This window comes from Chlorocebus sabaeus, chromosome 28 (genome assembly GCF_047675955.1).
Source record: "Chlorocebus sabaeus isolate Y175 chromosome 28, mChlSab1.0.hap1, whole genome shotgun sequence".
Taxonomy (NCBI): Eukaryota; Metazoa; Chordata; class Mammalia; order Primates; family Cercopithecidae; genus Chlorocebus; species Chlorocebus sabaeus.
This window is the reverse complement of record NC_132931.1, coordinates 16758633-16784673: the sequence shown is the minus strand read 5'-3', so window position 1 is coordinate 16784673 and position 26041 is coordinate 16758633. Positions and strand designations below refer to the sequence as shown.

The 26041-nt window shown below is 49.3% G+C and overlaps 1 protein-coding gene and 1 long non-coding RNA gene across 2 annotated transcripts in view; one reads left to right on the top strand and one right to left on the bottom strand.

The window, feature by feature from the left end:
- The first annotated feature begins 3789 nt into the window (after nucleotides 1-3789).
- Nucleotides 3790-6758, top strand: LOC140710628 (uncharacterized). The gene is made up of 2 exons (XR_012091730.1): nucleotides 3790-5979; nucleotides 6040-6758. It is a non-coding gene; the product is annotated as an uncharacterized lncRNA (long non-coding RNA).
- Nucleotides 6759-6883: 125 nt separating this feature from the next.
- MMD2 (monocyte to macrophage differentiation associated 2) overlaps nucleotides 6884-26041 on the bottom strand; it is a 61346-nt gene continuing 42188 nt past the window's right edge. The window contains exons 4-7 of the mRNA XM_008018801.2: nucleotides 24937-25011; nucleotides 20273-20374; nucleotides 19025-19094; nucleotides 6884-16723 (exon numbers count right to left, since the gene is read on the bottom strand). Of these exons, the coding sequence (XP_008016992.1) occupies nucleotides 16520-16723; nucleotides 19025-19094; nucleotides 20273-20374; nucleotides 24937-25011 (451 nt within the window). The 3' untranslated portion in view covers nucleotides 6884-16519. The remainder of the gene's footprint in view (nucleotides 16724-19024; nucleotides 19095-20272; nucleotides 20375-24936; nucleotides 25012-26041) is intronic.

Genomic DNA, 26041 nt, shown 5'->3' with positions numbered 1-26041 from the left:
ATCCTAGCACTTTGGGAGGCTAAGGTGGGCAGATCACCTAAGATCAGGAGTACGAGACCAGCCTGGCCTACATGGTGAAACCCCATCCCTTCTAAAAGTACAAAAATTAGCCAGGCGTGGTGGTGGGCACCTGTAGTCCCAGCTACTCAGGAGGCTGAGACAGGAGAATCGCTTGAACCTGGGAGACAGAGGTTGCAGTGAGCTGAAATCACGCCACTGTACTTCAGCCTGGGTGACAAAGCGAGACTCTGCTCTAAATAAATAAATAAATCAGAAAAAAATAATTAATTAAAAGATATGCAAGCAGGACAGGTAGAACATACTAACAGTATTTATTTCTAGGTGATAGAGTAATTGCAATTTCCCTTTTTTTTGAGACGAAGTCTAGCTCTGTCACCCAGGCTGGAGTGCAGTGGTATGATCTCAGCTCACTGCAACCTGTGCCTCCTGGGTTCAAGCAATTCTTCTGCCTCAGTCTCCTGAGTAGTTGGGACTACAGGGGTCCACCACCACGCCCAGCTACTTTTTTGTATTTTTAGTAGAGACGAGGCTTCACCATGTTGACCAGGCTGATCTCGAACTCCTGACCTCGTGATCCTCATGCCTTAGCCTCCCAAAGTGCTGGGATTACAGGCATGAGCCACCGCACCCAGCCTACTAATTGCAGTTTCTAAGATAGCCACCTCAATACATAGATCCCATCCTATGCACTCGTCTTGCTGTAAGAGGAGTGGATGTACCTCTATCGAGTGTGGGGGAATGGGGTCTACATTCCCTCCCCTTGAATCTGGGAGGGCCTCTTTTGCTGCCTTGAGCAAAAGTGTTACCGGAAAGGTCCGATCCAGACCCCCGAGAGGGTTCTTGGACCCCATGCAAGAAAGAATTCAGGGTGAGCCCACAGAGTAAAGTGAAAGTTTATAAAGAAAGTCAAGAAATAAAAGAATGGCTACTCCATAGGCAGAGCATCACTAAGGGCTGCTGGTCGGCTATTTTTATCGTTATTTCTTTTTTTTATTATTATTATTTTTGAGACAGAGTCTCGTACTGTCACCCAGGCTGGAGTGCAGCGGTGCAATCTCCGCTCACTGTAACCTCCACCTCTCAGGTTCAAGCGATTCTCATGCCTCAGCACCCCGAGTAGCTGGGATTACAGACATGCACCACCACACCCAGCCAATTTTTGTATTTTTAGTATAGACAGGGTTTCGCCATGTTGGTCAGGCTGCTCTTGAACTCCTGACCTCAGGTGATGTGCCTGCCTCGGCCTCCCAAAGCACTCCCGGCCCAGTTGTTTCTTGATTATATACTGAACAAGGGGTGGATTATTCATGAGTTTTCCAGGAAAGGGATGGGCAATTCCCAGAACTAAGGGCTCCTCCCCTTTATAGACTATATAGGGTAACATCTTGACATTGCCATGGCATTTGTAAACTGTCATGATGCCAGTGGGAGTGTCTTTTAGCATGCTAATATAATTAGTGTAAGCAGTGAGGACGTCCAGAGGTCACTTTCCTCGCCATCTTGGTTTTGGTAGGTGTTGGTCGGCTTCTTTACCACATGCTGTTTTATCAGCAAGGTCTTTGTGACCTGTATATTGTGGTGACCTCCTGTCTCATCCTGTGACTTAGAATGCCTTAACCTCCTAGGAATGCAGCCCAGTAGATCTTAGCCTTATTTTACTCAACCCCTATTCAAGATGGAGTCACTCTGGTTCAAACTTCTCTGAACAAAGAATATGGCAGGAATGATGATGCATGACTTCCCAAGGCCAGATCATAAAAGGCAACAGTCTCCCAGCTGGCTCTTTCTTTCTCTTGAAAGAAAGACCTAGGACCTAGCCGCCATATTGTAAGGAAGTCCAGGCCACATGCAGAAGTCACATGTGAATGTATATTAAGCATGTCTTTTTAGTTATTTCTGATAGAATAAAAAGTCTGTTTGGATACCTGGGGCCTTTCTGATCCTGGAGGGACTATCCCTCCTAGGGCCAGCCAATTCCTAGAGAGAGTAACAGAGTGGCTTTTAAGTGTGCCTTTCATATGCAAACCAAGCAATCACAGCTCACCCCCTCCACCTCCTCTACTGGGCTATCAGATTCCAGGCCAATATTCCCCAATCCTAATCACCCCAGGGCCAGGGACCTGACATCTCAATGAGATGGGATAGTTCCCTTGACCTTGACACCCTTCGTGGGCGGGAACTGAAATGGATTGTTTCACTCAGTCCGCCACTGGGCACTCCTCTGGAGAGGGAGCGTGCAAGCTAGCAAGTGTAGGAACCAGAGACAATGAACGCTGGAACTGGCCAGTCGTTTTTCTCTGGTGGGAGCAGGCCTTGTGCGGCCCCTGTAGCAGCGTCTACACCCCTGCACTCTGGGCACCCAGGTTCTTGTTCCGCGTCCAGGAAGAATCAGGTCACCCAAACGAGTTCAGGGGTAGGTGGTGTATGCGGAGGATTTTATTGGGTGGTGGATGTGGCTCTTAGTGGAATGCGGAATTGGAAAGGGGATCGTGCGGGAAGAAAAGTGATCTTTCCCGGAAGCTGCACTGTCTGAAGTTAGCCTCATTTAAATGTAGTCTCTGACTCTCAGCTACTTGTATCCCCAATGCTTAGCCGCTTGCATCCCCGACCGCTTGCATCAGCCAGCTGAAGTCTTTCTTTTTTTGAGACGGAGTCTCATTCTGTGGCCAGGCTGGAGTGCAGTGGCCTAATCTCAGCCCACTGCAACCTCAGCTCCCAGGTTCAAGCGATTCTCCTGCCTCAGCCTCCCAGTAGCTGGGATTACAGGCGCCCGCCACCACGCCTGGCTAATTTTTGTATTTTTAGTAAAGACGGATTTCGCCATGTTGGCGATGCTAGTCTTGAACTCTTGACCTCAGGTGATACACCCGCCTCGGCCTCCCAAAGTGCTGGGATTACAGGCATGAGCCACTGAGCTCAGCCAGCTGAAGTCTTTTTATGGACACAGGATGGGGTGGGATGGGCCAAAATGGCAATTATTTGCGGCGGCGGGGGGGGCCGTGGTGGAGAAACGGGGTCAGCGGTTTTGACTTCAGGCTGAGGTTTCAGGCTTCAGGATGGAGTTTAGCCAGGAGGCCAGGCATTCCTTTTTTTTTTTTTTTTTTTTTCTGAGATGGAGTCTCACTGTCACCCAGGCTGGAGTGCAGTCGCCACTCACTCAGCTCACTGCAACCTCCCGCCTTCAAGCAATTCTCCTGACTCAGCCTCCCGAGTAGATGGGATAATAGGCACGCACCACCACGTCCGGCTAATGTTTGTATTTTGAGTATTAGTGTTGTATTAGTGTTACTCCACCCCCATTTATATCAGCAATAATCCTATTTTCCATCTTTCTTTCTTTCTCTTTCCTTTTTTTTTTTTTTTGAGACAGAGTCTCGCGCTGTCACCCAGGCTGGAGTGTGGTGGCCTGATCTCAGCTCACTGTAACCTCACCTCCCGGGTTCAAGTGATTCTCCTGCCTCAGCCTCTGGAGTAGCTGGGATTACAGGCGCCCACCACCAGAGTTGGCTAATTTTTGTATTTTTAATAGAGACAGGGTTTCACCATGTTGGCCAGGCTGGTTTGGAACTCCAGACCCCAAGTGATCCCCCTCCTCAGCACCCCCAAAGTTCTGGGATTACAGGCGTGAGCCACCATGCCTGGGCTTAATTATCCCATTTTCTACAGTGAACAGAGATCACTCTTATAAAAAGAATTGGCAAGTGTTATGTTTAAAAAAAAAAAAAAAAAAAAAAAAACGACAATTAGGCCAGAGTGAGACATCTTGATTTTCTTCTTTTTTTTTTTTAATTTAAGTTCTTTCTACTCCACTAGAAACAATAATATTCAGCAAAGGGATTATTCTTCTTAATATAAATGTTTATCAAATACTGTGTTAATACAAAATAGCAATTTCACAAACACAGAAAGGGTCCAGTAACAGCAGGACATTTTTTAAAAGTCATGCCGCACACGCCACTCTCAGACATTGTAGACATTATAGGTCTATAAAAGGAAATATGAAAGACAATCATACAGTTGCTGTTTTCCCCCACCCCAGAGAAAGGCCTTAAGAAGCAGCGAGGCCTGCACCTGCAGAGGCAGGGAAGCTCCTAGCGGAACCTGGCAGTGTAAACAGGACTGGTGGGCAGTGCATTCGGTGAAAGGCCGGAGCCTGAAATTTGAAAATGCTTATGGAGGCAGAGTAGCCCTTCCGACATTGATTGTCCTCCTTCCTTTCTCTAGTGTATTTAATCTTGCTTCCTTTTTCTCTTTCTTTTTCTTTTGAGACAGAGTCTCACTCTGTCACCCAGACTGGAGTGCATTGGTGTGATCTGGGCTCACTGCAATCTCTGCCTCCCAGGTTCAAGCGATTCTCCTGCCTCAGCCTCCCGAGCAGCTGGAATTACAGGTGTGCGCCACCACAGCCAGCTAATTTTTGTATTTTTAGTAAAGACGGAGTTTCACCATGTTGGCTAGGCTGGTCTCGAACTCCTGGCCTCAAGTGATCCACCCGCCTTGGCCTCCCAAAGTGCTGGGATTACAGGCATGAGCCACCACACCCGACCTATTTAATCTCTTTCTCCTGCCTTCTAAGCCCTCCTGACCTGATGCTGCCTTAAGTTCAGGGCTATGCTGCCTACTGGGTCTCTAGGACCACCTAGCCTCAAGGTCCCCCACAAACATGGGCCATCACGAAGACAAGAGGCCATGAAATGTGATCCTGTATTCCTTCCAGTGGGGTCAGGGTTCTGGGTAACCAGATTCTTGGAAGCTCCTAATTTCTTTCTTCTTACCTGTCCCCACATGGCCTGGGGGCACTCTGACTCCCAAGGTATAACACCATGCTGAGCCCTACCGATTGCAGCAAATAGACACTAAGCGCCTATTACCAACAACTATGGCTTTCCGGGAATGTACCACTAAGAATAGCTTTCGGAACTTAGGATTCAGAACCACTCATGGGTCATAAGATGAATCTGGTGGGTTGCAACCAGCAATTTGAAACCATGACATAAGATGGGATGGATAGGACAGGGCAGGGAAGGATAGGATAAGATTGTATGGTGCTAGGATTTGTGTCCCTCCAAATTCTACGTTGAAAACCTAATTCCAAGGTGATGATATTAAGAAATGAGGTGTCTGGGCAGGGCATAGTGGCTTCCAACTATAATTGCAGCTCTTTGGGAGGTGACCAAGGTGGGCAGATCACTTGAGGTCAGGAGTTCAAGACCAGCCTGGCCAACAGGGCGAAACCCATCTCTACTAAAAATACAAAAATTAGCTGGGCGCCGTGGTACGCATCTGTAATGTCAGCTACTTGGGAGTGAGACTCTACCTCAGATAAAAAAAGAAAGAAAGAAAGAAAGAGAAACAGAGCAAGGAAGAAAGGAAGGAAGGAGGCTAGAATGGAAGAAAGTTAGGACAGAACGAAGGAAGGAAGATAGGAAGGAAGGAAGGAAGGAAGGAAGGAAGGAAGGAAGGAAGGAAGGAAGGAAGGAAGGAAGGAAGAAGGCTAGAATGGAAGGAAGTTAGGACAGAAGGAAGGAAGGCAGGAAGGAAGGAAGGCAGGAAGGAAGGAAGGAAGGAAGGAAGGAAGGAAGGTAGAATGGAAGGAAGTTAGGACAGAAGGAAGGAAGGCAGGAAGGAAGGAAGGCAGGAAGGAAGGAAGGTAGAATGGAAGGAAGTTAGGACAGAAGGAAGGAAGGCAGGAAGGAAGGAAGGCAGGAAGGAAGGAAGGAAGGAAGGAAGGAAGGTAGAATGGAAGGAAGTTAGGACAGAAGGAAGGAAGGCAGGAAGGAAGGAAGGCAGGAAGGAAGGAAGGTAGAATGGAAGGAAGTTAGGACAGAAGGAAGGAAGGCAGGAAGGAAGGAAGGCAGGAAGGAAGGAAGGAAGGAAGGAAGGAAGGTAGAATGGAAGGAAGTTAGGACAGAAGGAAGGAAGGAAGGCAGGAAGGAAGGAAGGAAGGAAGGAAGGAAGGTAGAATGGAAGGAAGTTAGGACAGAAGGAAGGAAGGAAGGAAGGAAGGAAGGAAGGAAGGGCGGGCTTGGAAGGTCATTAGGTCAGGGATGCTGCACCTTCATGAATGGGATTAGTTCCCTTACACAAGAGGCCCAAGAGAGCTGCTTTGCCCGTGTGTCAGCCATGGGAGGCGACAATGAGAAAACACCACCTAGGAACCAGGAAGCAGCCCTCACCAGACACTGAACTTGCCAGTTCCTTGTTCTTGGACTAATCAGCCTCCAGAACCATGAGAAATAAATTCCTGTTGTTTATAATCCACCCATTCTATGGTATTTTGTTATAGCAGCCAAAATAGACAAAGGCTAGGACAGGATAGGATAGGATAGCAAATATCAAAGCACATCACCAGTCAGTCCTACTTCAGTAAACTGGAATCAATGTGTAAAATGTATTTATTTATTTTTTTTTTAATGAAGTCTTGCTTTGTCACCCAGGCTGGAGTGCAGTGGTATGATCTCAGCTCACTGCAGCCTCCGCTTCCTGAGTTAAGCAATTCTCCTGTCTCAGCCTCCCGAGTAGCTGGGATTACAGGCATAAGCCGTTGTGCCCAGCTAATTTTTGTATTTTCAGTAGAGACGGTGGGAGGGAGTTTCACTGTGTTGGCCAGGCTGGCTTCGAACACCTGACCTCAGGTGATTCACCCACCTCCGTCTCCCAAAGTGCTGGGATTACAGGCATGAGCCACCTCGCCCAGCCTGGAAAACGTATTTCTTAGTATGAGTCTTCATCAAAAAGGCTTGAAAAACACTGCCCTATGGGAGTAAACAGAAGACGGCTGACCTCTGCCACCTGGGCCCTGGGTGATGAAATGGGCGGGTCACATGATACACAGGTAAACCCAACATCTAACCTGTAAGGGCTGCTGGCCCCAGCCAGGATGTAGCACCCTCCCCTTTTAACACTGCAACAGGGGCAGAAATCTGTTTGAAAGTCCTTCAGGAAGCCAGATTTGCAAAGAGAAAGTTGTCAGGACAAGCTGAAGGTATGTGAGCAGACAGACCTCCGCTCAGCTCTGTGATAACCAGTCATGGCTGCGCCGAGTCCAGTAGATCCCAAATCCTCATCCCAAAATGCCAGATGGATAAAAACAGTCACCTATGTATGCATTCATAATGCTTTAAAGAAAATATTGCCTAGTTAAGGTATTAAATGCCTTTTATCCTGTGGGTGCTGGTGGAGAAAGCTCTGCACAGAGATGGACGCTGTAGGAGATAGGTCCGCAGCCCACAGCCTCCTTTCTGCACAGTCAAGTCCCCAGAACAAAGGGCTTTCCCAGAACTGAGGTTACAGAGGCTGCCAGGCCACACAGGAGGCTTTGACCACAAGGTGTCCTTGCCCACCAGAGAGACTTCCAGCCTTTGCCCGTTCCCTGAGGTGGCCTGATGGGAGGCAGAGGCAGAGAACATCAGTGTTTGTGTCTTCAGACCTACCAAACCTCAGGACGAACTGACAAAATCGGGGATCCAGCAGCCAGGACACGGGGTTGCTAGGAGGACTTAGGGAAATGGCCTTTACCTACCTGGCCTCTCAGGGAGCAAAATTGCTGGGTGTTGTGGAAAGAAGCACGTGACCTCCAAAGACCATGAGCTGAATTCCAGGCCCCGCCTGCACCAGCTAGATGACCCTGGACAAGTCACTTAACCTGTCTGAGCAATCTCAGTATCCTCATGTAGCATGAAAACTAATTATGGCCGAGCACGGTGACTCACGCCTGTAATCCTCGCACTTTGGGAGGCCTAGGTGGGTGGATCACTTGAGGTCAGGAGTTCGAGACCAGCCTGGCCAATGTGGTGAAACCCTCTCTCTACTAAAAATACAAAAATTAGCTGGGCGTGGTGGCAGGTGCCTGTAATCCCAGCTACTCGGGAGGCTGAGACAGGAGAATCACTTGAACCCGGGAGGTGGACGTTGCAGTGAGCCAAGATTGCACCACCACACTCCAGCCTGGGTGACAGAGCCAGACCGTGTCTCAAAAAAAAAAAAAAAAAAGAAGAAGAAAACAGTAATTTCATCTTGCGAGGTTCTGGAAGAGCAAAATACAAGAAGAGGGATGCGAATGTGTGCATGTTCATAAGTGTGCATATTATTTCTTATACTGGTAAGAAAGGGGATGGTGTGCAGAGATGTGTTCGTGGGATGCAGGTCGTGGTGTGCCTGTAAATTAGCTCTCCAAAAGCACGAAGCTCTGATCTGTAGCATTTGCCCATCACTGTGGTGTAAACACTCACACCTTGGTTAATTTCACCCTACCAGTCTTCTAATAACTCGCAAAAGCCTGAATATGTAACAATCGGTCTCCAGGGTGCCCTAAGGATGTAAGAACACTGATACCTTCAATGACTCCTCATCTCCCGCCCCAGCAGTGGAGCAACATGAGATGGGATGGTATACCCTCCTCATGTAAAGTGCTCATGGCTCTCCCACCAGCAGCGTCCCCCCTACAACCCATATCCCCTCTTCTGCCACCCACCAGATCAGCAGCAGAACAAGTGTGGGCCTCCTCCTTCCTCCTCCTCTCCACACCTTGCTCCTCATGCTAGGGTTGACTGTTCTATATCTTCCATATAAAACAGCTCTCTGGGCCGGGTGCATTGGCTCATGCCTGTAATCCCAGCACTTTGGGAGGCCAAGGTGGGTGGATCACCTGAGGTCAGGAATTCGAGACCAGCCTGACCAACATGGTGAAACCCCGTCTCTACTAAAAATACAAAAATTAGCCAGGCATGGTGGTGCGCGTCTGTAATCCCAGATACTTGGGAGGTTGGGCCAGGAAAATCACTTGAACCTGGGAGGTGGAGGTTGCAGTGAGCCAAGATCACACCACTGCAATTTAGCCTGGGCGACAAGAGCAAAACTCCATCTCAAAACAAAACACCCCAGCTATCTTGCAGTAGGTCCCTGGATGCCCAGACACCCTAGGGATGGGGACAGGTGTTAACTGTGGAGAATGGTCAGTCCAGTGACAGCAGGCAGAATGGCAGCCCTGGCTGGGGGCACAGACAGCAGAAGGCAAGTTATACCTAATTTCTTTTTTTTTTTTTTTTTTTGAGACGGAGTCTTGCTCTGTCGCCCAGGCTGGAGTGCAGTGGCTGGATCTCAGCCCACTGCAAGCTCCGCCTCCCAGGTTTACGCCATTCTCCTGCCTCAGCCTCCCAAGTAGCTGGGACTACAGGCGCCCGCCACCTCGCCCAGCTAGTATTTTTTTGTATTTTTTAGTAGAGACAAGGTTTCACCGTGTTAGCCAGGATGGTCTCGATCTCCTGACCTCATGATCCGCCCGTCTCGGCCTCCCAAAGTGCTGGGATTACAGGCTTGAGCCACCGCGCCCGGCCAAACCAGTTATACCTAATTTCTTAGTGTGCCCTAGGGAAAATACCTTAGATATGGAAGAATTGACTTTACATCAAAAGATTCTCATTGCAGACTATGTATACAGATACAAATACATCCTGAATTACAAGAGTGGCAAATAAATTCTGGCACATCCATTCAGTGCAGACTTTTAAAATAGTATTTACAAAGGGCTTGAAATAACATGAAAAAATACCTTAAAAGTGGAGGTTAGGCACAGTGGCTCACGCCTGTAATCCCAGCACTTTGGGAGCCTAAGCCGGGTGGACGCTTGAGGTCAGGAGTTCAAGACCAGTCTGACCAACATGGTGAAACCCCATCTCTACTAAAAATACAAAACTTATCCGGTCGTGGTGGCGGGTGCCTGTAATCCCAGATACTCAGGAAGCCGAGGCACCAGAATCACTTGAAAACAGAAGGTGGAGGTTGCAGTGAGCCTAGATCGTGCCACTGACTCCAGCCTGGGCGACAAGAGTGAAACACCATCTCAAAAAAAAAAAAAAAAAAAAAAAGTGGGACATAGACCAGGTGTGGTGGCTCACACCTGTAATCCCAGCACCTTGGGAGGCCAAGGTGGGAGGATCACTTGAGGTCAGGAGTTCGAGACCAGCCTTGCCAACATGGTGAAATCACAACTCTACTAAAAATACAAAAATTAACCAGGCGTAGTGGTGTACGCCTGTAATCCCAGCTACTTGGGAGGCTGAGGCAAGAGAATCTGTTGAACATGGGAGGCAGAGTTTCCAGTGAGCCGAGATCGCACCACTGCACTCCAGCCTGGGTGACAGAGAACCGATCTCAAAAAATACATAAATAAATAAAATTTAAAAACCAAACAGAAAAAACTGAAACCCTGATGTGTGTATAGCACTTGTGGATCGTAATTTCCATTTGATAAATCAGGAAACTGAGGCACAGAGAGGATAAAGGACAGGCCCAAGGGTCTTGCACACTGGTTTGTGGAGAGCTGGATTTGGGTCAGGTCTGACTGGCACCAGATTCTGGACTCCTACAATACTGTTTCTGAGCATCTCCGTCACAGAGCTGGCACTGAACAGGGACCCTTTGGGGCTGGGTTTGTTGTCACCAACTTCACATCCCTGGCTTCCCTGGCCAGGCTTCATGAGAGGTCCAGCTGGGAAGTGGCGGAGCAGGAGGAGCCTGCACCTGGCTTGTAGCATTTGCGGCGACCAATTACATACATTGCTTTCCATCCTCGGCAATGCCACTTTGGCAGCACAAAATTGACCCTGGCATGAGTATTTACACCATGGAAATTGACAATGCTACACACCAGAGGGTTTAAAACAATTATTCTCTTTTTTCTTTCTTTTGACATGGAGTCTCGCTCTGTCACCCAGGCTGGAGTGTGGTGGTGCAATCCCGGCTCATTGCAACCTCCGCCTCCCAGGTTCAAGCATTCTCCTGCCTCAGCCTCCTGAGTAGCTGGGATTACAGGCGTGCACCACCACAGCCGGCTAATTTTTTATAATTTTGGTAGAGACGGGGTTTCACCATGTTGGCCATGCTGGTCTCCAACTCCCGGCTTCAAGTGATCCGCCCACCTTGGCCTCCCAAAGTGCTGGGATTGCAGGCATGAACCACCACGCCCCACCAAAAAAATTAGTCTTTAATATTTTTAAAGGTCAGCTTTCCTCCCTAGGCAAAAGATTTGGAGGCAGTGGGTTTCCTTGCAAGCAGCCAGGTCTGGCCAAGGGCGGGAGGCTTGGGTATTAGATAGTCCTGGCTTCAGTGCTTTGCTCTGCTGGTTAGAAGCTGAGTGCCCTTGCCGGGCGCGGTGGCTCAAGCCTGTAATCCCAGCACTTTGGGAGGCCGAGATGGGTGGATCACGAGGTCAGGAGATCGAGACCATCCTGGCTAACACGGTGAAACTCCATCTCTACTAAAAATACAAAAAAAATTAGCCGGGCGTGGTGGCAGGCGCCTGTAGTCCCAGCTACTCGGGAGGCTGAGGCAGGAGAATGGCGTGAACCCAGGAGGCGGAGCTTGCAGTGAGCCGAGATAGTGCCACTGCACTCCAGCCTGGGCGACAGAGCAAGACTCCACCTCAAAAAAAAAAAAAAAAAAAAAAAAAAAAAGAAGCTGAGTGCCCTTGGGAAAATCACCAAACCTCTCTGGGCTTTGGCTTCCTGCTTTGCAATATCAGCAAATAATCCTTACCCCACGGGGGAAGTCTGTATGAATCGGTGAAGACAGCATCTACAAAACCACTAAGGGAGACTGGCACACGGAAGAGACCCAGACAGGTGAGCCTCTGCCTGCCCCAGCTTCCACCTCCTTCTTGTCACACCTGCCGAATACCAAGCCTGTGACATCAGCATGCTCATTGGAAGCGGGTGCTGGAATTGTCACTGGCTCTTTCTGAATCCCGCAGATACTGTCCCCAGAGCCTGCATTTCGGCATCTGGTTACACTGTACATGGTGGCAAATTTGACAGGTGCCATCTTCCAACCTTTGAGGTCTACCTGCCCCCTCTTAGCACCCGCAGTGCATGAAGCCAGTGTCAGCACCCTTAGCACCCCAAGCTGTCCCCACCTCCCACTTCCTGAGCCCAGTAGCAGGGGCTCAGACATCGGCGGAGGAAAATGCTCTGCAGGTTTTGCAAACTGATATGGAAAAGAGAGTTTGGGATATGGTGGCTCACGCCTGTAATCCCAGCACTTTGTGTGGCCGAGGCAGGCAGATCACTTGAGGTCGGGAGTTCAAGACCAGCCCAGCCAATACGGTGAAATCCTGTCTCTACTAAAATACACAAATTAGTCGGGCATGGTGGCATGCACCTGGAGTCCCAGCTACTCGAGAGGCTGTGGCAGGAGAATCGCTTGAACCTAGGAGGTAGAGGTTGCAGTGAGCTGAGACTGCGCCCCTGCCCTCTAACCTGGGTGACAGAGCAAGACTCCGTCTCAAAACAAAAACAAACAAGAGTTTGGGAAGCTGAAAATTGGGGCCTGTGAAAGTGTTCTGCAAGCCTTCAGTGCTGTCATTCCCCTGTGCGAGCCTCCGCCCACGACCAAGGTGGCTTCAGATCTCCCGTTCTGGGCCCATCTGCGTCCCCCTCCACACCCTCAAACGCCATCCTGGGATTCTCCCCTGCAGAGCCTGACGCTGATGGAAAGGAGAAAGCTCAGCGCCGCTCACACCACACCTTGAGCTTCCAATCCAGTGGGAAAGACAGCTCTGGTCTGTGACACTGACTCAAATCCTTCCCTGGCCGGGAGGCTGTCGGTCCTGGGAGCAGCCCCAGCCAAACTCTGTCTGGGCCTTACAGGCAAGTCCTCCCAGCTGGGCACGCAGCCGGGGTGTGGGAGGTGTGTTGGGGGCCACTGATTCAGCTGCCCTCCCACATGTGAGTCTGCTAAGCAGGACCCGGCCTCACTCCCACCTGCTTTCACTCATCCTGCCCTGGCAGTGCCCACTGAGCTCAGGTGAAGATGCCAACGAGCCCAGAATGTCACACAGGCCAGGCTGCTGCCGACTGCTCTCCTGACTCCCTGAGGCATGACCACAGCTCTGCTGGGTCACCGGGAACATCACTGTCCCGGGGATGGAAAGGAAGAGAGAGTTGCTGTCTCAATTTCCGGTGCGTGCTTTCCCCCCGCTTTTTGTTTGTTTGTTTGTTTGTTTGTTTGTTTGAGATGGAGTTTCGTTCTTGTCACCCAGGCTGAAGTGCAGTGGCGCAATCTTGGCTCACTGCAACCTCCACCTTCCGGGTTCAAGTGATTCTGCTGCCTCAGCCTCCCGAGTAGCTGGGATTATAGGTACACACCACCATGTCTGGCTACTTCTTGTATTTTTAGTAGGGACGGGGTTTCACCACGTTGGCCACGTTGGTCTCAAACTCCTGACCTCAGATGATCCACCCACCCCAGCCTCCCAAAGTGCTGGAATTACAGGCATGAGCCACCGCACCCATTGTCCCCTCTCTACATCATACACCCAGTGCATGGCCTAGAATGCTCCCAGGACAGGGCCTTGTCCGCCGGAGAGAATGGCCTAGGAAACTTCTTTTCCTTTCCTGCACTACTTAGCATGCATTCAGAGGACATCCAGGCTCTGGGCTTGGGTGAAGTGGAATCCTGGGAAAATCACTTTCAGAATGATGCTGGGGAAGAGAAAGTGTTTATGGGAAGCATGTTCTGAATTGGAATGAGGAGAGGAAATGTGGCCAAAGCCCTTCAGAATACCCTCCATGTTCTCACCAGACTATCTACAGTTGGAAATTCCACCATTAGTGATTCATTCCTTTGGCTGACACCCCTGAAATCGTGTGATCTTCAGGATCAGGGGTTGCTTTCCATTGGAAAGCCAACAGAACTAATGAGGAGGGCAGATGGTGTTGTGCATTTGTTATCCTACTGCATCTTCAAGCAGCCCATAAAGTGCTGCCTTACTATACCCATTTAGCAGCTGAGAACACTGAGGCTCAGAGAGGTTAGGAAATTGACCAAAGCTCCCACAATGCTGGGGTCATGCTGGATTTGATCCCAAGTCCAGTAAGACACAGTCCCTCCCTCCAGGAGCTCCCAGGTCTGGGACTGGCGAAAGTAGCTGCATGATGAAGGACGGGGCTCCAAGCCACGATGCTGGAGGGCAGGGAGCATGACAAGGAGCAGAAGGGAAGCCCCTAAGTCAGAGGAACGCCAGAAGTTCCCCAATGCTGATGCCTGAGCTGAACTTTCAAGGATGAGTAGGAGTAAGTTGGGTGGACAAGGGTATCAACAGTTCCCACCAGCAGGACCAGCACCTCCAAAGATCCAGGGGCATGAAGGGGCAAGCCGTCCTGGGGAAATGCAAGCCCAGATGCCCAGGAGGAGGGGGCACAGGAGGTGCAGGTGTCAGACTGAGGAGTCAGCAGCTGCTATGGGGCCACGAAAGAAGTCCCAAGTCATCTAAACAAGAAAATAAGCCAAAGTATCTTAGAAGAAAAGGAGGAGAAGGAGAAGGAGGAGAAGAGGAGGGAGAGGAGGAGGAAGAACAAGAAGAAAAGCAACAACAACAAGAACAAGAAGAAGAAGAGAGAAGAAGAGGAGGAGGAGAAGGAGGAAGAGGAAGGGGAGGAGGAGGAGGAGAAGGAGGAAGAGGAAGGGGAGGAGGAGAAGGAGGAAGAGGAAGGGGAGGAGGAGAAGGAGAAGGAGGAAGAGGAAGGGGAGGAGGAGAAGGAAGGGGAGGAATGGGAGGAAGGGGAGGAAAGGAGGGAGGAGGGAGGGAAGGAGGAAGAGGAGGAGGAAAGAAGGAAGCAAAGAAGAAGGAGAAGTAGTCCCAAGTCTCTGGTCCCAGAAGGTGCTTTGGTGTCCATCAGCGTCTTGATCACAGGATTTTATCTTGGCCTGGCATGGTGCCATGCCTTGGGAGGTCTCCTAAACAGCACCCCAGAACCCCCAGAACCCTCTCTCCCAGCCCCAGGCCCAGGCAGAGGGCAAGTTTTCAGTGTCTCTGTCCTCATTTGGGAGCGAGTCTCTCTCCAACCAGCCCTCCCCTGCAAAAGTTTCCCCACTGACCTCCAGCCCTGACCCCAGCTGGTGGGAAATATTTGGTGAGCTCCACAGGGCAGGCTTACCGAAGACAGCTTCCAGGCATTAGGAGTGCCTGTGTAGACACATAATGCTTGTGTAGACACACGTGTGCACACAGATGCACATATACATGCACATACACGGGCAGGAGGACAAAAGCTATCCAGCATCTCCCAGTAGGGAGGCAGTCTGGTCTGTGGAATGTGTCGAGATAATTTAATACTGGCTTGGACATACAGGATTCCAGGTGCAGGAGCCCTGGAACCCCCTGGAATGTGCTAGAGATAAGCATAAGGCATTCTGTCTGTGCCCACTCCACTCTGGTGGGGAGTCACAGAATGAGGACCTCCTGATTTGAGACAGATTCTTTGTCCAGAGAATCTGAGATTCCAATTCAGATCCTGGAGGTGGGCCTGCGACTCACCTCCCCAGTAAATGTCCAGGCAGCATTGGACAGAGAGGCTGGCCCCGCCCTGATGGGGACTGAAGAACAGGTCCCCAGAAATCTTGTTGTTGGGGTACTGGGCACTTCAGAGGTTGAGGGGACCTGGAACAGTCTCCCTAGATCCGTGTGCCTTCCTTTTGGGGTACACCTGAGTAGCCTCTAACAGCCACTGATTGGCACCAAGAGAGAATCCAAAGGTTGGTATCACAAACCTTAAGTATGGAACAGGGAGCAAGTGCCCAGGGACTGTTTGCCCCATCTTATGAATGAATGGCTCTCGTAATGTCTCTGGATTTTTGGGGATGGGAAGAAATGGCCAAGTAACAGCATCCTCATCCCCAACTGTACTGAGAACCAACTACGGTGGAACAGAACATCAGGGGCTGCGTGGATGTGTGCCTCAGTTTCCCTCTACTGCCCCCAAACTGCCTACTCCAGGAGCTTCCCAAAAGGGAGGGGGAGATGAGGAGATAGGCATGCAAATGCCCATTTGGAGATTTTCAGCTTCTCTGGCCATGATCCCATTTCAGAGCACACCAGACAGGAAGGGCAAAGAGGTCCCATCATGAGCGCCAAATTGATTGGTACTGGCTGCCCAGAACACAGTGCTGGGAAGAATTCTGACATCACCCACGTGCTGCACTTGATTGGTGATGTCTGCCATGGTCACAGCCATTCACCATCCCTCATCTAAAAGCTGGGCTGTCCCTTTTCCCTGAACAGGAGACAATTCGCCAGCTTGGACTTTGGTAACAGAGAGGGAGGCCCTGGCCACCCAGGTATAAACAAGCCACAGGACTCCTTGCCAGATTCCTCAGGACCTTTGAAACACAGATTGGCCCGTCATTCCCCAATTTTCCAGGACCACGCCTGCTTCCTTTTCAGAAGATGTTAATGTTGCTTGTATTAGGAAACACTCATCTAAAATAGAAACACATTACAGGGTTAATTTCACCTCTGTGAGAATGGCTAAATGCTTTCTTTCTCGCTGGGGACTCGAGGGACGATCTGGTCATCACCAGAAGTCACCTCAGAGCCATCAAGAACTCTACCCAATGAAGGGAAGACAGGCCTTCGCGCTGTGCTCTGGGTTAACGTTCGCAAAAACGCTTCCTGTGGTGCTGCACTCCTAAAGCCCAAATGACCTCTGGAGTCTGTGTCACCTCATTTGGACACCTTGGTGTGCAGCGTGCTGGGCAGATAGAGGTACCTCCAGATGGCATAGTAGTGGGTACCAGCACCAAATGCTACAAAGAGATGCCAGATGGCGTGGGCAAAGGGGATCCTCCCGTCACTCTTGAAGAAGACCATGCCCAGGCAGTAGAAGACCCCTCCGGTCACCAGCTCCCAGATGCCCTCGGTGTTGGGCTGTCGGCAAGGACAAGGGTGGGGCACAGGTCAGAGGGGCAGCCAGTGTGGCTGGAAGTACCAGCCAGTCCCCACCACCCAAAACTAAAAGACACACAGATGGCAAACCAGCCCAGACTCCCAGGTGGGAAGCCTCAATACTGATATGCCATCGATTCTCCCCAGACTAGTTCTTAGATGTCCCATTTCTATTAAAATCTCACTTTTTTTTTTTTTTTTTGAGACAGGGTCTCAGTCTGTTGCCCCAGCTGGAGTGCAGTGGCACAAGTGTAGCTCACAGTAGCCTCCAACTCCAGAAATGATCCTCCTGCCTCAGCCTCCTCAGTAGCTGGGACTATAGATATCCTATGGTGCCACCATGCCTGGCTAATTTTATTTTACTTTTGGAGATGGGGGCGTCTCACTATGTTGCCCAGGCTGGTCTCAAACTCCTGGCCTCCAGTGATTCTCCCACCTCGGCTTCCCAAAGTGCTGGCATTACAGGGGCGAGCCACCACACTCAGCCTCAAATAATATTTGTATAACTTATCTGTTTTTTTTTTTTTTTTTTTTTTTTAAGACACAGTTGCTCTTTTGCCCAGGCTAGAGTGCAGTAGCAAGATCTCGGCTCACTGCGACCTCTACCTCCCGGGTTCAACCCATTCTCCTGCCTCAGCCTACTGAGTAGCTGGGACTACAGGCGTGCACCACCATGCCCAGCTAATTTTTGAATTTTTAGTAGAGACAGGGTTTCACCATGTTGGCCAGGCTGGTCTCAAACTCCTGACCTCAGGTGATCTGCCCAACTTGGCCTCCCAAAGTGCTGGGATTATAGGTGTGAGCCACTACACCTGGCCTATAGCTTATCTTTTGCAAAAATGTAATATATCTGGGTATATACACAAATAATTGAAAGCAGGGTCTTGACAGATATTTGCACACCCATGTTCACAGCAGCATAATCACAACAACAAAAGGAGGAAGCAACCCAGGGGTCCACCAAGGAATGAATGGATAAACAAAATGAGCTCGAGGCCGGGCGCCTCACGGTGGCTCACGCCTATAATCCCAGCACTTTGGGAGGCTAAGGAGGGCGGATCATGAGGTCAGGAGTTCGAGACCAGCCTGGGAAACATGATGAAACACCATCTCTACTAAAAATACAACAATTAGACAGGAGTGGTGGCGCATGCCTGTAATCCCAGCTACTCAGGAGGCTCAGGCATGAGAATCACTTGGAATCTGGGAGCTGGAAGTTGCGGTGAGCCAAGATCATGCCACTGCATTCCATGCTGGGTGACAGAGTAAGACTCCGTCTCAAAAAAAATAAAATGAAATAATGAGGACAGGACAGAATGATAGTTTGCAGAGATGCAAAAAGTTCTGGAGATGGTTGGTGGTATGGTCGCATGGCCATGTGACTGCGCTTACTGCCACTGAACTCAATATTTTACCACAAGTTTTTAAAGTAATGGCATGGCAAAAAAAAAAAAAATAGAGAAAATAATTCTTGTTTTGCTTCATGGCAAAAAATATTTAGAGAAAAAAACATAGTAAGAAAAAAGTAGTAGTCCTGGCCCCCGGATGTGAGTACTATCAACACGAGTTATTCTTAATAAAACAAACTCTCTGCAGGGCACGGAAGCTGTGCCTGTAATCCCAGCACTTTGGAAGGCCAAGGTGGGCTTCAGCCCAGGAGATCGAGACCAGCCTGGGCAATATAGTGAGACCCCCATCTCTAAAAAAAAAAAGAAGAAGAAGAAAAAGAAATACTCATAGGATAGGAGGGGATTGAGCAAGAAGAACCTGCCAAACCCTCACCAGGCCAGGAATTCAAGACCATTCTAGGCAACATAAGGAGATCCTGCCTCTACAAAAAAAAAAAAAAAAAAAAAAAATTTTTTTGAAACAGAGTTTCGCTCTTGTAGCCCAGGCTGGAGTGCAGTGGTGCAATCTCAGTTCACTGCAACCTGCGCATCCTGGGTTCAAGAGATTCTCCTGCCTCAGCCTCCAGAGTAGCTGAGACTATAGGTGTGCACCACCTCTGGCTAATTTTTTTTTTTTAAGAGATGGGTCTTGCTGTGTTGCCCAGGCTGGTCTCAAACCCCTGGACTCAAACTATCCTCCCGCCTCAGCTTCCCAAAGGACTGGATTATAGGCATGAACCACTGCGCCTGGCCTACTGCCTCTTTAGACAAGTCATGCCAGGCCTCAGTTTCCCCACCTGCCATAGGAGAGTGTGACAATCTCAACAGCCAAGTCCAGCCTAGACACTCTTGGTCCCTTGCAGGGACCCATCCATGTGGGGCTGGCAGCACTTACCATGGAGAGGATGACCAGGGCAGGGAAGAAGCCCATCACGATGTAGCAGAGAAGCTCCACAAGCTTGTACCTGGCAGGAAGACAAGCCATGCCAGCCTTAGGACATGCCTCCCCACGAGGAAACCGCGCACAGCTACGTGTTCGTGGGGAAGAGGGAACAATCTGGCCAGAACAGTGAGAAGAAAGGACGCTTTCTCTGCCCAGCACACCTTGGCTCAGATTTCACCCAGCTACATCCAACAGGTGCTGGCAGTTGTGTGACCTTGGGGTATTTTCCCTCCCTGAGACTCAGTTTCCACATCTGTAAAATGCATGCTGGTGCCACAGCAGGGATTACAAACATTGGGCATAGCACACACGGGCACTTCCTATGCTCAGCCCATGGCAGACATCACTATTCGATCCCAGCATCTCTTCCCACAGGGCCCAAGCAGCCACTTCCAATCGAGCTGGGTTGCTGCAGCAACCGAAGCCTCTTTGCTGTCCCTGGACTAAATGACTTCAGAGGTTCCTGGGCTGTGAGACTGCAGGAAGTCTGTTATTCTCTTTTGCTTCTATCATCCTGTGTCTATAATAATCCCACTGAATTACTTCCATCCCCGTCACTCAGCAGAATGGGGATACAGAGAGTGTGGCTCTTTCAGGACCTCTCCCCTTCATCTGCTCATAATTTAGGGAGGGCAGGCGGCGTGTGACCACCCCCACCCCACCCCGGTTCAATGGGGCTGGGAACCTGTTTTTTTGTTGTTTGTTTGTTTTTGAGACAGAGTCTCCCTCTGTCGCCCAGGCTGGAGTGCAGTGGCGCGATCTTGGGTCACTGCAACCTCCACCTTCCGGGTTCACACCATTCTCCTGCCTCAGCCTCCTGGTTAGCTGGGATTACAGGTGCCCATCACCATGCCCGGCTAATTTTCATATTTTTAATAGAGACAGGGTTTTATCATGTTGGCCAGGCTGGTCTCAAACTCCTGACCTCAAGTGATCCGCCTTCCTCACGGATCACTCGGCCACCTAAAGTGCTGGGATTACAGACGTCAGCCACCCCGCCTGGCCACCTATGACGTCTTTTTGATAACTTCAAGTTGACCCTAGGGGCTGCAAGACCTGGTGGCCACCCGTGAGCCTGAACGGCATGACAGCCAGAGCTGTGCTCTCACGATTATGGCATCATCCTGGCCTCTCAACTGCCCAGGAGGCTGGAGCATCTAAGGGAATCCCGCCTCCCTGCAGCCCCCAGGCCTGGCTTACCGCTCATGGAAGAAGAAGACATAGATGGTGCCCACGGAAGCCATAATCCAGACCAGCCAGCGCATGTGGGAGGCCCAGGGGCCCAGCTCCCGAAGGTTCAGCCTGGGAGAGAGAGAGCCAAGGCCATGGCCCTGAGGGGGGCCCACCAAGACCCCAGCCCTTGAGGACTGGCCTGTCACAGGAAAGGGACCCCAAGGAAGTCCTGTCACCCGTCGCTCCACGGCTGGGACATGGGCGCTCACAGGAAGACAGGTGAACAGGCAGAAAGTGCGCTAGATAACTTGAAGCAGCAAGCAATGATTAGAGGAAAATTAGCAAAATTGATAATATCTAGAAGAAAAGGTAAGCAGCACCTCAAACTGGCAGGATGATGAACAAGTAAAGCCTGTTTGGAGGGAATTGTGCATTCTCCATCACTGCAGTTCCAGCAGCTAACCAAAGCAACTCTGTTTGGTTTTGCTTTGTTTTGTTTTGCTTATTTTTTTGAGATGCAGTCTCTCTCTGTGCCCCAGGCTGGAGTGTAGTGGCACAATCTCAGCTCACTGCCACCTCCACCACCTGGGTTCAAGCGATTCTCCTGCCTCAGCCTCCCGAGTAGCTGGGATTACAGGCACCCACCGCCACGTCCGGCTAATTTTGTATTTTTAGTAAAGATGGGGTTTCTCCATGTTGGCCAGGCTGGTTGCGAAATCCTGACCTCAGGTGATCCACTCACCTCGGCCTCTCAAATGCTGGGATTACAGGCCTGAGCCACGACGCCCGGCCTCCAACCCTTTGTTAATAATTATTTTAAGAGACAGGGTCTTGCTACTTGAGAAGCTGAGGCGGGAGGATTGCTTAAGCCTGGGAGGTCAAAGCTGCGGTGAGCCATGATTATACCACTGTACTCCAGCCTGGGCAACAGAGTGAGACCCTGTCTCAAAAAAAAATTAAAAATAATAATTTAAAAATGAAAAATATGAGGAAGATCTGTTTTTACCAACATAGATAGATCTCTAAGCTATATTGTGAGGTGTTCGGTGGGTGGAGGGTATGAACCAAGAATGAGATGACTAATACTGTATGTATGTATAAAGAGAGAACTGTCGGCCGGGGACAGTGGCTCATGCCTGTAATCCCAGCACTGTGGGAGGCCAAGGCGGGCAGATCACAAGGTCAGGAGATTGAGATCATCCTGGCTAACACAGTGAAACCCTGTCTCTACTGAAAATACAAAAACAAAATTAGCCAGGCATGGTGGCGGGTGCCTGTAGTCCCAGCTACTCAGGAGGCTGAGGCAGGAGAATGGAGTGAACCTGGGAGGCGGAGGTTGCAGTGAGCCGAGATGGCACCACTGCACTCCAGCCTGGGTGACAGAGCGAGACTCCATCTCAAAAAAAAACAAAAAAAAAAACCAAAAGAAATAACTGTCAATGCACAGAAAAAGATCTGAACCTCGTCCCATGTGGTTTTGTCGGGAAAGGTGTAGTGGTGATGATTGGGGAAGAGGGTCCTTTAAGTTTTTTCTGGAATGAATTTCATTTTTTTTGGAGATGGAGTCTCGCTCTGTCACCCAGGCTGGAGTGCAGTGGCATGATCTCAGCTCACCGCATTCACTCAGCTCACTCTGCCTCCCGCATTCAAGTGATTCTCCTGCCTCAACCTCCCAAGTAACTGGGATTACAGACGCACCACCATGCCTGGCTAATTTTTGTATTTTTAGTAGAGACGGGGTTTCACCATGTTGGCCAGGCTGGTCTCGAACTCCTGACTTCAGGTGATCTGCTCTCCTCAGTCTCCCAAAGTGCTGGGATTACAGGCGTGGGTCACCGCGCCTGACCTGGAATGAATTTGTGAAATGAGAATGTGTTACGTAAAACTTCTGCCAAAAAAAGTGACCTGCATGGAGTCTGTCGTTATAAAGAAGTGAAGTAACACTGAAAAGTTTAAGAGTAAAAAATAATAACCCGCCTCATTACCCAAAATAACCATCAGTGAACATCATTCTAGATATCCTTCCAAGTAGACCTAAAAATAGGCCACCGCGTAGAAGGATAGGATGGGATGAAGGGAAAGGAGAAAGGGTGAGAATTAAGTTATGCGCATCATTTTTAATTAAAAGTATTACATTTAATTTTAACTTGACTTTAAAAGAAGAAAATGGACACTTAAAAATTTTGCCGAAATTCAAACAAATGTTTTTTCACCATAAAATTCACTTGGATTCTGAAGCTAAGATAAATTATGTAAAGCACAAGAAAATTGGATTTTCAGCCGGGCGCAGTGTCTCACGCCTGTAATCCCAGCACTTTGGGAGGCCAAGGCAGGTGGATCACCTGTGATCAGGAGTTCAAGACCAGCCTGGTCAAAATGGTGAAACCCCATCTCCACTGAAAATACAAAAATTAGTTGGGTGTGGTGGCGGAAGACTGTAATTCCAGCTATTTGGGAGGCTGAGGCAGGAGAATTGCTTGAACCCGTGAGGCAGAGGTCGCACTAAGCCAAGATCACGCCATTGAGTTCCAGCCTGGGTAACAAGAGTGAAACTCCATCTCGGAAACAACACAAAACAAAACAAAAAAACAACAGTTGGATTTTTAAAATTACATGTTTCGGGCTCTTGTTTGTTTTTTTAGAGACAGGGCTCACTCTCCCAGGCTGGAGTGTGGTGGCACAATCATAGCTCACTGCAGCCTCAACTTCCTGGGCTCAAGCGATCCTCCTGTCTCAGCCTCCTGAGTAGCTGGGAACACAGGCACATGCCATCACAAACTAGTTTCTTTCAAACACTCCTCATGGACGTGGTGCTCTTGGACTTCTTTCACGTGTCACAATGGTGCCTATTGTTTTTATGGCTGCATGACAACCCCATTTGATAGTTTATTCCGAAGTCTATCTTTGGGAAATTATTAGAAGTGTCTCCACTGTGTGTCAGCATTAAATGGTGCTGTGGCCACATTCAGAAGCCAGCTTGTTTTTTTCACTTTGCAAATAATTTATTTTTTCAGTCTCAATGCCTGAAGAATTTGTCTCTTTCTTTCATTTCCATCAGCTTCTCTCTGATTGCTCTAATTTTGGCTTTTTGAAAGTGTCTGTATTCTCCCTGATTATGTAAAACCTTCAGTATTTATTTGGTTTTTGGTTTGTTTCTTTTTCCCCCATAAAGAGAGGGAGCTGGGGGTTCTGTTTGTGACAATACCCTCAGATACCAGCACAGGGCCTGGTACAGGGCAGTGCCCAGTCAATCACAGCCAAGGGTAAAGGTAAAGAAGAGAGACTCAGGCTGGGTGCAGGGGCTCACACCTGTGATCCCAGCACTTTGGGAAGCCGAGGAAGGCGGATCACCTGAGGTCAGGAGTTTGAGACCACCCTGGCCAACATGGTGAAACCCCGTCCCTACTAAAAATACAAAAATTAGCAGAGTGTGGTGGCACATGCCTGTAGTCCCAGCTACTCAGGGGGCTGAGGCAGGAGAATCGTTTGAACCTGGGAGGCGGAGCTTGCATTGAGTTGAGATCATGCCACTGTGCCTGACTGAAAATCCAATTTCCTTGTGTTTTACATAATTTATCTTAACTTCAGAATTCAAGTGAATTTTATGGTGAAAATTCTGGGCAAGAGAACAAGACTCCATCTCAAAAAACATAAACAAAACAAAAAATAAAAACAAAATAAATATATACTTATAAAATGTGGCCACTGCAGTGGCTCATGCCTGTACTCCCAACAATTTGAGAGGCTGAGGCGGAAGGATGGCCTGAGGTCAGGAGTTCAGGACCAGTCTGGGCTACATAGTGAGACCCATCTCTACAAAAATAAAAACATTAGCCAAGCATGGTGGCTTGCACCTGCAGTCCCAGCTACTTGGGAGGTTGAGGCAGGAGGATCACTTGAGCCCAGGAGCTGGAGGCTGCAGTGAACTATGATCACAACACTGCACTCCAGCATAGGCAATAGAGCAAGACCCTGTCTCTAAAAAAACATTTTTTTTTAAATTTAAAAGCTATATTAAATAAATTAAATATTAAGTAAATATAAATATAACTATATATGTATGTATATGCATGTGTATGCATGTCTGTCTATTACACATATTTATATATATGTGTATATACATAGACATGTATACATATGTACATATTAATATTTGCTTTTCTGGATGGGTGTGGTGGCTCACACCTATAATCCAAACACTCTGGGAGGCAGAGGTGGGCAGATCACTGGAGGTTAGGAGTTCAAGACCCGCCTGGCCAACATGGTGAAACCCCGTCTCTACCAAAAATACAAAAATTAGCTGGGCGTGGTGGCGCACGCCTGTAATCCCAGCTACTCAGGAGGCTGAGGCAGAAGAATCGCTTGTACCGGGGAGGCAGAGGTTGCAGTGAACCAAGATCTCGCTACTGCACTCTAGCCTGGGTGACAGAGTGAGATTCTGTCTCAGAATTCTCAGAAAAAAAAAAAATGATGTATGTATTTGCTTTTTCTGCATAAAATAACTCATGAAGGACACACAAGAAAGTGGGGATAAGCAGCTGCTTCCAGGAAGGAAGAACAGTGTGGCGGAAAGCTATTCACCTAACTCCTCTGTGCCAAGTCAACATATTACCCAGCCAAATAGAAAAATCAATTCAAACAGTGAAAAGAAAGGCTGGCAAGCGTTTGCTGAGCGGTGGGACAGTACTCACCAGGGTGCGTAGGAAGCCGCTATGAAGAAATAGATGACCATCCGGTCGAACATGTGTAGACAGTGTTCCACCATCCTAGGGCGGCAGAGAAGCCGGCGGTCACAGCCCCTGCACAGCAGGGAAGGGCCAGCGCCCCCAGAGCCGTGCCCTGGGCTGATCGTGCCTGCCTACAGGTTAGCGGGGCTGGCTTCCTCTACCCAGCCAGGACCACTTGGGCCTCAGAATCCCCATCTGTAAGTGACCAGGGCAGTGGTCTTCAAACCAGGCTCCTTATCACCCTAGGGCTGCATGGAGACACCTTGCCTCGGGAGTCCCACTGAGGGCATTGTGCCCTTGCAAGGAAGGATTGGACATCCTCCTTCCCACATTTTTTTTTTTTTTTTTTTTTTTTTTGAGACAAGGTCTCGCTCTGTCTCCCAGGCTGGATTGCAGTGGCACGATCTCGGCTCACTGCAACCTCTGCTTTCCGGATTCAAGCCATTTTCTTGCCTCAGCCTTCCAAATAGCTGGGATTACAGGCACCCGCCACCATTCCCAGCTAGTTTTTGTATTGTTAGTAGAGACGGGGTTTCACCATGTTGGTCAGGCTGGTCTCAAACTCCTAACCTCCAGTGATCCACCTGCCTCAGCCTCCTAAAGTGCCAGGATTACAAACGTGAGCCACCGCGCCCGGCCATCCTCCCCTATCTTAATCAGAGCCACTGTGCATTTCTGCTTTATATACTGGGTTTTTCCAAAGATTTATAATGGGGAAAGAATTCTGCAGAGAAGGTGCAAAAATGGCCAGATGGAGTGGCTCACACCTGTAATTCCAGAGTTTTCGGAGGCTGAGGCAAGAGAATTGCTTGAGCTCAGAAGTTGGAAACCAGCCTGGGCAACATAGTGAGACCTCATCTCTACTAAAAATTAGAAAGATCAGCCAGGCATACCAGTGCATGCCTGTATGCCTCGTTACTCCAGAGGCTGAGGCAGGAGGATCTCTTGAGCCTGGGAGGTTGAGACTACACTGAGTCATGTTTGTGCCACTGCACTCCAGTCTGGGCAACAGAGCTAGATCCTGTCTCAAAAAAAAAAAAAAAGTGCAAAAACTACTAAATTCCGTGCC